At 35.0% G+C, this 14,197-nt stretch overlaps 1 protein-coding gene across 3 annotated transcripts in view; it reads left to right on the forward strand.

The window, feature by feature from the left end:
- The window catches only part of chico (insulin receptor substrate 1 chico), a 35,491-nt gene extending 23,309 nt beyond the window's left edge, over positions 1-12,182 (forward strand). For all 3 annotated transcript variants that reach the window (XM_088232636.1, XM_088232637.1, XM_088232638.1), the window contains 3 exons: positions 326-523; positions 952-1,297; positions 2,447-12,182. In XM_088232636.1, coding sequence (XP_088088762.1) covers positions 326-523; positions 952-1,297; positions 2,447-4,922 — 3,020 coding nt within the window. In that variant the 3' untranslated portion in view covers positions 4,923-12,182. The remainder of the gene's footprint in view (positions 1-325; positions 524-951; positions 1,298-2,446) is intronic.
- The last annotated feature ends 2,015 nt before the right edge of the window (positions 12,183-14,197 follow it).

Consider the following 14,197-nt stretch of genomic DNA (forward strand, 5'->3'; position numbering starts at 1 on the left):
ACTTCTATACTTCTCCGATATTATGTTTTGTGATTCCTTAAAAAATATATGATTTAAACATTATTTGTCAAAAAGAGAATCATATTTAAAAAATGCGGGAAAACAAATTAATGAACTTGGTCTTACCAAAATGTCATTATCTACCCTGTTGAATCTTCACACAGTCATATTTTATCATTATTGGAAACCGAACGTTCATTTGATTTTTTTGTAACTATTGAAAGCCTTAAAACTAGAAATTACTTATGTTTTTATTATTATTAGATTCATATAGAATAATCCAGCATTAATAGTTTAACTAATTAGTTAATTTCATAAATTTTAGTTGGGTCCGTGCAGGGGACTATTGCGAGTGTAGTACGCGAGCGCTGTGACAGTCTTCCATCCAACCGAGGCACAGGGTCCACTGTAGGGCTCGGCCAAGGGGTGCCGGGAGTTGCCCGGCCCCACAGTATGTACACACGTGACCTGAGCCACTCTCCCCCAGCGGCTATCGCTAACAGCCCTCTCAGTCCGCACTCAGGTTTGTGTTCATGAATAACCTGAGTCCACTTCATAAAAAATGTTTTTTTCAGCTGAAATAAAAATTTGAAGTCCACTTTATTTTAATGCAAACAACATCAGTAGTCCCAGATACGCTATTATAATATTTACTTTTATTATCAGAATAATCATTATTTTACATTAAAAGTTCTTTACATATAAAATTATCTCATTTGGTTCAAAAGTTATCATGTTTTGGAAAACGCACAATCACGAAATCTTGTTTTCTGAACATTTTGTTCAATGCGACTTCTGTGGTTTATCCTTTAAGGTACATATATTATAATTAAGTACAGTGTCGGACTTTTGCTAATGAGTAATTTCTTCAAACAAACAATTTGTCAGTTTAATAACATATATCTATCTTTTATACTTTTAAAATATGAATATTTGAATACTTTTTCACAGGAGCTTACTCGACGGATAGCGCAGGATCCAGCATATCTATCGATGAGCCAGATAGTTTCCACCACCACTCACTGCAGCTGGAGGAGTTACCGTCGCACAGTATTCTCCGCCTGATCAACTCGCGTACTCCGGATCAGCGGAGTATTCCCGAGGAGTCGGTGGATGATTCTTTGTGCCTGTGGCAGCCGGAGAAGGCCCTGACCGAGAGTGTGGAGAAGGAGCCCCACAGGAAGAGCTCTCTGGCGGGACCTCTGGAGATGAGCAGTCCCGTTCCCATTGCGGGATCTTCACCTCGTGATACTGGATATATGGCCATGTCTCCCGCTAATTCGGAACCTACCAGAACGTTAGTACCATTGTTTATCTCAACTCTATTGATAAGTCACTGTTCTTTCATCAGTAAAATAATTGAAATTGATTTATTTTAAATTAAATTTGTTTACACATTCACAAACTTACTATAGCTTTTTAGGCTGTGTCTGTATTGAGCTATAATAATTAAAAACGTAAAATAAATATGCTTCAATAATAATACATAGCAATATTTAAAATAACAATCCAAAAAAAGTGATAACATTAAATATTTACCGATAACAATAAGGGCAGGTCTGAAAGTCATCAAAACGTAAATAAGATGTTGTTATAAATTAAATATTACAACCAGAATTATCTTCTTTAAAAATAATAATCAGCCACTTTCATGTTTAATTTATTATCTTCAAATTATTATAAGAAATTTTAGTTCAATACTTGGTCTTTATTGAGATCCCAGATACCCAAGTTTAGTCTAAATTTTAAATGGCGTAAAATGCCGGTCTAAAAGTAATTATATTTTAGTTACATAAAACTTGTAAAGTATATTTTTTAACAGAAATACCTTTGAAAAATATTGTTTTTATCTAATTTATGTTTTTTATTTTATCATTATTGCGCGATTAAAAAAAAACATTTGTTTTAAATGGCAAAATCGTATGATTTCCAAATTTTGCGTGCGTTTTACCAGACTACAGCCTTAAACAAAAAGGTCAATTACACTGCACCTACCTGCTTTGAATTAAGTTTTAAAACAATAATTTACCCTTTATTATAATAGTTGTTTACCTGCTGTTTTACTTCAGTTTGATCGTGTATAATCTCTGGTTTGAGCACTCGCATGGCACATGTGGTGGTGCGGGGACTACAGTACCGTTTTTAATTTGACATAATTTTGGCTTTCTTGACATGTCAAATGGATTTTGAGTTTTCAAACATACAACCAGGGTGATGAAAAGTGTAAAAAAAATGTTAATCGGGCAATATTTGGAAAAGAATGCATGGAAAAACATAAAAATGAGGTTTTACTGTGCATATATATTATCTTTAAGCGTAAGACTGATCACCTTCACTTAACAAAATTGATCAAGATACGCTGCGATTGGTGTACCAATCCTAAGGAATGATAATATATATTATCTTTAATAAAATGAATTATATAAGTAAATTTATGTAATTTCAGAATACATTCCCGTGCTGGTTGTAACTCTTCGAATCATTCAAGAACATCGTCAATGGCAGAAGAGATTTTGGATGGCAGCAGTGTGCTACCTAAGAGTGATGGTTATGTAGATATGGAACCCTCTAAGGAAGGACTTTGTACTATGTCTCCTGCAGCATCTGTGTCCTCGGTCACCAGTGGAACTCCATCTACGGACATTCGCTTCTCCGAGTACCACTTGGAGAAAGTGTCTTCCTACATCTCAAGACCCCGAGAAGATGAAGAGCGGCCAACTAGAGCTTACAGTTTCGGTTCCCGACCCGATCATATAAAAAAAGTTATTAATAGACCAGATTCACATTCAACTTTCGATCATGCTCGGAAGAGAGCTTTTTCAGTTGGCAGTCGATCGAAAACTCATAAGGATAACAGGATACTTAACCACGGAACACCTCCTCACTGTCAATTACAACACTTAACAGGGGTTTCGCATCAGAGCTCCAAGTCTTCCAGTGTTCCCATACTTGTCGGGACACCGTCTCGCCACTACAGCTCTACAGAGCCATTGGATGACCTCATGGAGATGGACTTCTCCAATAGGACTCGCTCTACTCCGACTAAGGCTACCATGCCCCCTCCACCTCTGCCCCCTCTGACAACCTCTAGGAGCAATCAGTTGACCCTCTCTGTGCCTCTTGCTAATGAGGTAGCTAAGAAACCTCCGGATGAGGAAGGTTACATGGATATGTCTCCTGGTAATGTTTCTGCCGGGTATGTTGAAATGAAACCAGCTGAACCGTCTCATACTGGAAATGCGAATGCCAAGGCGATTCCCGAACTTGTCAGAAAAACTTCCATGACCAAATCTCCCCCATTAAGTTCCTATAATCTTTCTCACGGAATGAAGCCTTTCAACTTTAACCCCCAGTCTGCCGCCCCGGACGGTTATGTGGAGATGTCCTGGAACACTAATCCGAGTCGAAAAGCCTCACTTCCGATAGTTATAAACGCCGGTAATACTTTAGCCCAGTCGCCACTTAGCTCCAGCCCATTATTTAATATGTGTAATATTCGAAATGCAGAGGATAATTCAGAAATCAAATCACATAGTACATCAAAAAGCACTACACCTATAGTGTCTCCCAGTGTGTCTTCTCTTAGTCCTGCGGTTTCCAGTCACTCCGGTGGAAAGAGGTCCAACAGGCACCATCAGAGAAGAAACTCAAAAGACTTAGTCACTATTCAAGGAAATCAAAGCCAAACAATTTTCCCCTTTAGCCTTAATAGTCCTGGCTCCCCTATGAAAACCTTTAGTCCCAAAGCACCGCTGGCGGTGGCAGAGATAATGCCAGGAAGAAAGTGCCCAGTAGATGCCAGCAGTGGAACCCTCAAGTTATCACAATCTAATGCAAATTCTCAACTAGACTCTGGATCATCGGAAAGGCCAATTCCTGATTCGCTGGAATCTGCGTCTGAGTATATGGACATGATTCCTGGAAGGTTAACTACAGTCAGAGAGATAAATGAATCAAATGTTAAAACTTCCGTCGATAAAGATATAAAACAGCTTATCAATAATGCTACGAAGGTTTCTGGCTCGGCATTGTCTGCCGATATTGACTATGTAAAATTGAATCAAAATGCGACAATTGAGAAATCCAAATCTCTATCAACGCACAAGTCTTCTAATGACTCGGTAAACTCACCTATCTTAGATTTGTCATATTCGACTGCATCCAACGACTCAGTAAACCCACCTTTTTTCAATCTGTTATATTCAGCATGTAAACCTCCTAACGGAAGTCAAACGATCGGTGCATCTAAAGTGCTCAATATGCCAAGGAAAATATCTGCCCCAGTCTTTTCAGTCAACTCTGGACTAGCGAGAAATGCTAATATCGATTTGAAAGAAAATCATGATATTTTATCCTCTAATCCTTCAGCTAATAAGACAATGATGTCTAATCCATTGGCCAAATCTAACAATAACATTAATCAAGTTCAACCGGTCAAAAAACCTATTTTGGTTCTGAGTCACGCTCAAGCAATTACAGCCAACTTCAAACCGATACCAGCGGGTGATACGTGCGAACCTCGAGGTGTCAAATCGGGCTCACCTAAACCTGTAGAATCTGTGCTCAATCGTCAGTTGGCGGGTGCGCAGTATGATAACAAGTGCAAGAGTAAGGACAACGACGGCTACGAAATCCAGAATGGGCAAAAGCAGGGGAAGAAGATCAGCCGACCGGGCAGTGCCAGCGGATCTCGCCCGCCGTCAGTGAGCAGCGAGCTCGGGGGGACCGAGGGCTCGCGACCCGGCTCCGTGGTGGGGGAGGTGTGTCGCCTGCACTACGCCAGCCTGGAGCTGGAGCCCTCTGCGCCTCGCTCCCCGCTGCCCCCCGCCCCCGGGGGAACTTTCACCTATGCGGAGATTGACTTTGCTAAAAGTGAAGAGCTCAAGAACTCCATGAATCTGGTGGCCAAGAGTAAGAATTAACTATCTTCGCTAGGCGTATGTGAATCTCGACCTATACCCAGAGTGTGAAGTGGAAGTAACTAGTGTCTTCCCCAGAATGTGCGGTGCCCCCCCTCTAGTGTGCTGTCAGGACAGTAGTAATACTTCCCTACTAATTTACTGCAGCGGGAGTTGGTATAATATGCTCGTGACATTTGCATTTACAAACATAATGCCATGTATACCTGTTAAGATTATTTCACACCGAGTGTTCATTATTTTAAGTTAATTTTTAATACCTGACGTGTAATTTTGAATAGTTTTTATATAAAGTGTATCCACATTTTTGTAGTTAGTATCGCAAAACATATGAGCCTCTTAAATCTCCAATGGTCATCGCGAATTTACCAAATATTATTTGCCTGTAGTCTCTTTCTAGAATAGACTGATTTATACATATATTTATGCATCGAATATTGTTACAGATAGCATTGTGATATTAAAAAAGTCTAGTATGAAAATTCTAGTATTTTCTTCTAGGGTTTTGAGTACTATTTTGTGTATATTATTTTTTGGACGTTATGGGGGCTTCATTTCTGGTGTTTGTATCGCTTTAAAAACAATTTTACTATTGCAAAATGATGCTTTGGTTTGGTTATTAGAGATGTCACAAGATGTGCATACATTTAAACACTGGTGATTTCTCATTATACATGATCCAATATACTCTTTTCAATCGGGGCAAATGATGTAATCATGGATTCCTCTGAAGTTAGATCACGAAAGACTGATTTATTATATTTAGTAGGAATACCAATGGTTAGGTTTGTTTCCTTAATTTGCCTTTCTTTTGTGGAGTATTTTAAATATATACATACTTTGTTAATTATTTATACATTTCCTTAGATACTTCTATATATTTTTTCAATAATTATTTTATAGGTGTTTTATTATTGTTTATTTTTTTAAACCTTCGATTATTCTAATTGAATTGTTTTTACAAGCAACTTTAAAAAAATATTCTCAGCACACAAGTTTAATTTGACTTGTATTTTTCCTGTAGTACATTTATTTTGGTTTTGAGGACGAGTTTATACGGCTCGCTCTCATGAATACTATCCAAAACACAAATTACAAACTGTATAAACATTACTATGTCGTACTGGATGTGATTAACTGTTAATAATTAGTTATTTTTATGGAGAAGAGTTTGATTTAGAAGACAATTTAATGCTCAGTCTGAACCTAATGTAACTGCTATATAACACTAATGAAGATACCGATTTTTACATATGCATCAAATTGTGTTTATTTAAATACAATAATATTATTAAAATTATGTACAATGTAAACTAATCAAAATTGGGAGCATAGCAATTTGGTTTAGCGAATAATTATCGTTTAATAAAACCGCTAAATCAGTTGCTCATCCAAATATGCTAACATATTATTTGGAAATATTTTTTTGTCATTATACGCCATCTTTCGACCATTTTCGTATTGCCAGTTGACTGCATCAGTATCCCCTGTTGCTCGAATGTACTGATCGTGTAAAATGGAAGATAAGCACGGCTTTCATAGTTTGTCATTCCAAATCAGCATGTGCTCAGTAAATCAGTGCATAGTTACTATACGGGAAATATTTCCTTTATTTTATATTACCTTTTGTGTATGTGTTTTGTTATATTTTATTGTACGCATTTAATATTTAAACAATTCTTAATGAATCAAATGTTTTTAAAGTGATACAAATTTATTATTTATACAAAACGTTATTTATTTATAAAATCTTATTAAATGATAATTGTATTCAATTCTGGTTTGCATTATGCTACCTTTGTTATAAACAATATACTAGAAGCAAAGCTTATTTTGATATCTGACAAATATGAATTATATTGCTACTTTTAAATCAATATGTGTTGTATTTTAGCATATTTGTGTGTATCGTTATGTAGGTACTAGTGTACTAATGTTTCTTTTATCAATACTCACTATGAACAGAAATGTATAAATATACATAATATAAATGGCAGTTATATACAAAATTGGTACCTAATAATAGACTCATCTCTGGAAATATTAGAAAAAAATACTTGTGGCGTCACTTTATATCAATGTAAATATTTGTTAATTAATAAAGTCAAATAAGAGTTCTTTAGTAAGCCTATAGACATAAATAATGGAAATACGTACTATACACGTTCATCCGACGAGTATACATTATTATTTTTTATAGCTGAATAGTATAATGTGAATACATATTTGTGATGTCACCACATATTCTATACAATTTGAAAAAAAATTTAAACCTCACATATACATATAATATGATATAGTCAAAGATGGCAAAACTCACTGATTTTTTATGCGCAGAAATAAAATATTTTAAATTATTCCAATTAGATTTTCAGACAAATATAGCTAAATCATTAACTTTTATTACTATGTAATGTGTATGAATATTAATTTCAATGTGGTGAATTATATTGTATCTTTGAATAACCTGATCAGTAATGTAATCCCTATTTGAATACCAACTCCCTCCGCCTATCGTTCGTTCTCAATGGTTTAGTTGATGAATTGAAAGTGTAAAATCTATCCATTATCGTAAAATCATATTGTAGGTTAACTAGAAATCGGAGTAATGTCATTAAACAGAATATTTTTATATTTACGTTATAACATTCCGGTCATGAGCACCGTTGAATGTATCCTTATGACTCACAAACCAAAATGTGTTCAGCTTTGGAATGGTCGGTGTCAACCTGCAAGTAACCTTCGTTGTACTTAAAGTGCTCCACCACTCCATGCAAATATATTTTATCAGACAGTTTTATTTCATTTAAGATATTATTTACAATTTACAAAACTAAATGTGATTGTTGAATTACTTTAACTTATTAACACGTTCGCTGCTGGTATTTTTTCGTGAAATATAAATGAAAGCCACATCTGTTTGTAGTTGAACACGTAGATAATACACAGTCTTGTCACAAAGAAAAAAGACAGTGGCACACTGATGGGAGTAAACTAAATTGACCTAACCTACCCTAAAGGATTTCCATTTAAAACATTCTCGAGCGTTGCCGGCACCGAACGAGTTAAAGACAATCCAGACAAATGTATTTTTCAAATCAATATTGTTGTTAAAATCTCGCATACAATTGATTTTTTCTCAGACGGTTATTATTGAGTTTTTAGATTGGAAACAGTCGCTCGATGTTATAGGGTTTAAAAGGAAAGTTTACGTTTATTCACACAGCTGGGGTATATAAAGTGTACATTTACGGTAGGAGTCGAGGAAGACGACGAGGATGAATGCAACAGTATAATCTGGTCACGTCGAGTCGCGTATGGTAGGTAAGTTTAGTCTAATTGTACAATGGGGGCAGTAGAGTAGAGTAGGATACGATGGAGTAGGCGACCGCTGATCCCAGTGTCATGCCAAACCGTTTCTGTGCCAACATAAGGAATGTTTATTAGCTAAACTTAACAAGCTTAAGATGTGGCTGTATTCCAAATATTAGTGTCTACGAGACAGTGTTGTTATTGTTATGTGTCACTCGATCACTAGAACAGAGTGAACTAAAAATGCCCCGACTTATAGAAGACAAGTCCTTACACTTATAAATGTACTTAGAGTCAAATTTTCTTAAAACTTTCATTAGTTACTTTCGCAACATAAGAATAATGTAATCATTTTATGTTAGATAGTAATAGTGTCTAAATATTCCAAGCGAATGCACTTTATTCCTTGTAATGCGATAAATGTCCAATTTAGTCTTTTTCATGTTCCTTTGTTGTGTAAGTGTATGTCGTGTTGTGTATCGGTACTATATTAGTGTATTAGGTAAGTGCCGCCGGTGCGGTGATGGTAATAGTAGGGAGTAGAGTAGAGGACAGAGAATAGAGAATAGAGAATAGAGAATAGAGAATATAGAGAGGAAGGCCGAGTCAGCAGGCGCAGCTGTGCGCTCCAGCCTTATCTCACAAGTGCAGATAACGTCCATGTATTATAAAATGTTACATGTTTAAAAATGGTGCTACCCAATCAATATAAATTGGATGTTTAGGTCATAACGTTTCCTATTATTTTTACGTACGTACTCTCAAAATACACCTAGGCCTACAATTTTCCTTATAATATGTTAAATCTGAGTGTACATTTCCCAAAAAGTAATATAAATCCAAGTGCGTTAAAGACGGAAGTTTCTTCTGTGGCAGTATCAGCAAAGTAGCATTGTAAAGTCGCTAGTAAAGTTTAGCCGTGTCATAGCAGCTTTTAGTCACATAAAATCACTATAGAAATATATTTTTTTAAGATTGAAAACTACCTAGCTTTGAGAAATAAAATAGATTATATTAAATGTAAGAAAACTGAAGCATTTTTCTATGAAATGAGGTTCAAATATCACCAATACATAATGAAAAGACCGCAAACGGTCGTAATGACAGATGTTTTGTGTTATTGGTAGCTTCCAAATATTTTGTGTGTTAGACAACTGGTATTTAAGTAACATTATACTAAACTTGTATAACAAACACCAAAAAAATCTTTGTATGAATGTTGACATAAGCTAGTTTTTACTATTTATATTGGATATAGTTGTTAATCTACACGCGGTATGGTATTCCCTCGGTAATACGGAACGATGTATTAGGGAGGGAATAATCCATCCTCGCCTGAGAGTAATGTGCCTTGATGTCTGGAATGTGCACATGCCGAAGCCAAAACAAACAACACGATTCATAATCTGAGACTGAGTTTATTTTTTTAAGACTAATAATTGAATTGATACATCTTCGTGGATCTATTATTTCATTTGATAACGGTATATTTGAGTATTACACATATAAAACTTTATGTATTAATTTTCATTCTATATAATATCGTCAGATGGTGTGTGTAATTTGTTTTCTTAAATGTGTCCCCGGTTCTCTAGTTACACTATTATAAGAATACCCGGAGAGGAGACAAAATGTACGGTGTTGTGAAAGTGTTTAGACATTAGGATTCATAAGATGCACTTCCGATATTGTTATTAAATTATGTTTAATATGTGGCTAAAATTTTCCACCCATTCATTTTGATTAGAAATACATGTACTAATAATGAGAGAAGGCAAATTCCCAAAAGATATCCTACCCCTATAGATACCTAATCATTTAGCAACATTCCAGTAATGCAGATGCAGGTTCCACATTTTGTAACATTCACTTTTCCGTTGGCAGTCTGGTCTCTGGACGATCTCGTCTCGTGTAGCGAGACCTGAGATAGACAATAATTTTTATATACACTTTCCAATGTGTATGTTATTTGTAAGTGTTGACAGAATTAGTAATTCCAAGATGTTAATGTAATGTATTCTCGTACACTAATCTCTGGAAGTGACATATTTATTACCTTTGCATCAAACCATCTTATTAAGCGTATCTGACTGTGCCTTCTTAAACAAAGACCAGTGGACCAGGTGTTGCTAATCTTTTGGACAAGTTTGACGAGGATGATAATCTTATTTTGCCTACTAAAAATTTGTTACGTTTTGATTTTTCTACGCAGTTGCAGCATTTTTGGGTTATTTCAAAATTGATTTATCGGGTATGTTAAATGGATTGAATATTTGCACTGCCTTGTTATACATATATGTATAGGATTCAATGTAATCTAATTGTTGTGTACTATCTATCACGGTGTTGACCATTACTCCGCATATTTGGTATGATATTGTAAGCAAATAGCAAATTATACACAAAGTATAGCTCTTTCTAGATAGCTAAATTTACAAAATGGGATTGTAACTCCGTAAATATTGATGTTCAGGGAAGCTGGTAGCGTACAGAGAATTGTTAGATCTAAGATCAAACTAACTTTAAGTAACATTTAGGACATGATCTGTAGTTGTAATATTCAACTTGTACAGTATGAATAAATACGGATATTTTATAAACGGAGCACAACGAAATTTATGCTAATTTGTCTACTTCTAGGATTCTGGTATTCTTTAAGTATGTAATTTTCGCAAAAAAGGAAAAAGTCATTAAAAATAAATTTGATGCTTAATTTGGATCGTTTTAGGTAAAGATGATAATGAAAGTTGATGGTGATGAACTTTGTGCGCTATTTTTATTCAGCTTATATTATTTTAAGGGCTCACAATTATACTTGTTGACCTTTTACCGGGATGAGCGTTTTAATGTCGCTACAAATACAGATTAAGGCTCGGAAGAAATTAAACTGACCGAGAGGATCTTCGCTTTTTAGCTTCATGTCAATTCTCATTTTTATAATATATATTATTTTCAATAACCAAATAATCTACCGCAAGATGTTCAACACAATAATCCTAATCCATAATGAATATTGCCATAAAAACTTCATAACATATTATAACTATATTGTATCATTATGTACTATCCGTGTGCGATAAGTTCGAGCGTAAGGATTTATTGTTATATTAAGGCTTTGGGTTTTTAAATATTGTATTAAAGGATGAATGATTATAATTTTAGGAATTGATTATCAATACGCTTATTGTCTACGCAGAAAGTGCAGCTGGGCTATAATGCTTTACATCAGTTAGGTTCGAATATATTACAAAATTAGGTACGTCTGATGTTGTCAAGTGCACACTATATGGAGTACTCTCGGAGAGCCACGCCCACATCGGCTAGTTAGTTTGTATCACCGTCTTTGAGCGTTCTCGGCTAGCTCCGTAAGTCCAGAAGATCACGAGTAGCGGGCGCGACAAGGACGGTGGCCAGCCACCCGAGAGCATTGCCGGTTAGCTCCCGGAGCGCGTGCCGTCATCTGCAGAAGAGCCGCGCTTACATCGGCTCGAGAATGTTGTCCCGCTTGTTAAAAGTAATTTACGTATAGAGTTACCAAATTGGTTGTATCTAGGTTAATAAAAATATTGGAGACCTTTAATTGTCTACAGTGTACACGATGGGGTATCCTGTTTTGTCTCAGAATGGTGAATGGACCATAAGGATTTAGGATCGCTCGGGTTCCACGAGACGCCGAGTAACTAAAGACTGTCCCCCTTTTCGGGAGCAGGTCAATTAACACTGCCATATTTCCACATTACCTCAGAATTCTTCCTACAACACCAAGTTTCGAAAGAAATGTACAAATAACTGTTTAATGTTAATAACAATTTTAAATTATCGGCTATAAAAAACACTAATTCTACATTGCGCTAAAGCTGTCGAGATTTTCTCAAAAATAAAATGTTAATGCTACCTATGTAAAGTTATTATTGTTTACTTGATATTCAAATTATATTAATATCGCTAGAATTACTGTATTATTTTCATGCCTATCCCCATTCCCATTTTTACCCGTTGCCGTAATGGAAGGCGACGCGGTGAACAGTTACCGGTTCCAAAAGTTGGTCTTTTTCATCACAAACATGAGAAAAAATAATTCTGCTGGTACACTTCAAGTAATGAGTGCTAAGTACCATAGCATAATTATTTTTAAATGAGCAAATGATGCACGGAAAACCTTTTCAAATCAGAGAATAAAAGTTTCTAAATATGTTGCCACACAGACGAAATACATTTTTAAGAAGAGAATATGTAAGTCTAGGCATTTACAGAACTTATGACCTGTCATTGGCTGGTTTAAGTGGCCACTTTACACACTAACATTCACCATTCTGCCCATGTTTAAACCACTGAATAGATAATACGCTATCTGTGGTTTAAACTATTCACATTTCCCAACTCTTCTAACTATTGTGAAATAAAAGAGCTGAAACCTTTTTTTAAATTTTATTATTTTTTATTTAATACAGTATAAAGTTATAACATTTTATGAAATACATAATAAAGCAAAAATACAGAAACAAAAAACGAAACAAAATACCACACCAAAAAAGAGGTAACCTCTTTCAAAAAATAAATGGAGGTGTATAAAACATTTTTTAAAAATAAGTGCAAATACATATGCATGCAAATGCCCATGCATAATTATACACACACACACGCACCCTCTCACACCCACATACACATACACCCACATTCACACTATAACATGGTGAAGAAAATTATAAAATAAAGTTTTCAAGTTGCTTAAGTTAAGTTGCTTGTTGTATTGCAGAAAAAATATTAAAAAAAAAACATATTTCCTTAATTTTAAAACAAACGAAAATATGGCTTAAATGTTAAAAGCAACATTTAATTAATGAGGTTGATAGACAAATATTTTTACCTTAAGCTTGAATTTTGTAAAGACTTTGATAATTTTTATTTCGTCTGGCACATTGTTATAGAAATTAATTACATAACTTTTTTCAAAATGTTAAGTATTAAATTTTGGCATTTTAATATTATATTGATGTCTTCGTGAATAACTTAATGTACCTATAGATTTCTTTTTATTCTCTACAGATTTGTAAAATTGTTTTTTTTTTACATATATTTAGTCAATTGATGGAACGTTCAAAATTTAAATAGTTCTTTTAGTGAGAATGTTGATGGTTTTTTAAAAATCACATTAAATATTTATTTATCATGTGGGTCAATGTTTTCCCTCTTTGTTGCTACAAATTTAGATCTAAAAAAACTCCCAAGGGAGGAAATCCATCCTGTCTACAAACATTTGAACATACTCAAGATATTGTTGATTAGACTAACTGGTATAAGAAGCATAAACATTGAGAAATTGTTTCCAGGCGTTGCCCAGTAGGTGAAAAAGTTCAGCTGGACGAATCTTACCCACATTATGAATTTCAGCTCTTTTACTTCGCAAAGGTCAACAGGTGGAAGAGTCGAGGAAATGTGGATGTTTAAACATGAGGCGAATGTGAATGTTACGCAGTGTGTAAAGCGGCCACTCAAATCATCTAATGACAGATCACAAGCCCTGCAAATGCCCGGACTTCCATATTCGTTCATTCTTCCATATTCATAGTTTAAAAACTACTCTCTTGTTTTTTTTATCTTTTGAAATAAAAATGATTCCGCGTTCCCATGATTTACCCAAATATATATTTTTTTGGGGTCATTCTCAATGAATTATAAAAATCTAACCATACTAAATTTGCGGTAGAGCATGGTTCGAACCTCGGACCTCTGAACCGTGATTACGTGTTACTGCCACGGGACCGTAACCGAAATTTTAAGGCCACCGTTTAAAAAAAAAACTTAATTAGTTTTCAAGCTAAAATACCTAATGATAATTAATCTTGAGTTGCAGAATTGATCAAAACTAATGCTGGGGACATGCGAGATCGATCATGCGAGAATGATGAACATAATTTAATGTTTGTAGGTATGTATTAGTAATTAAAACCCTAATGATTTGAGTA

The sequence above is a fragment of the Micrasema longulum genome, unplaced genomic scaffold (genome assembly GCF_059751315.1).
Source record: "Micrasema longulum isolate JH-2025_06_02 unplaced genomic scaffold, ASM5975131v1 h1tg001000l, whole genome shotgun sequence".
Lineage (NCBI taxonomy): Eukaryota > Metazoa > Arthropoda > Insecta > Trichoptera > Brachycentridae > Micrasema > Micrasema longulum.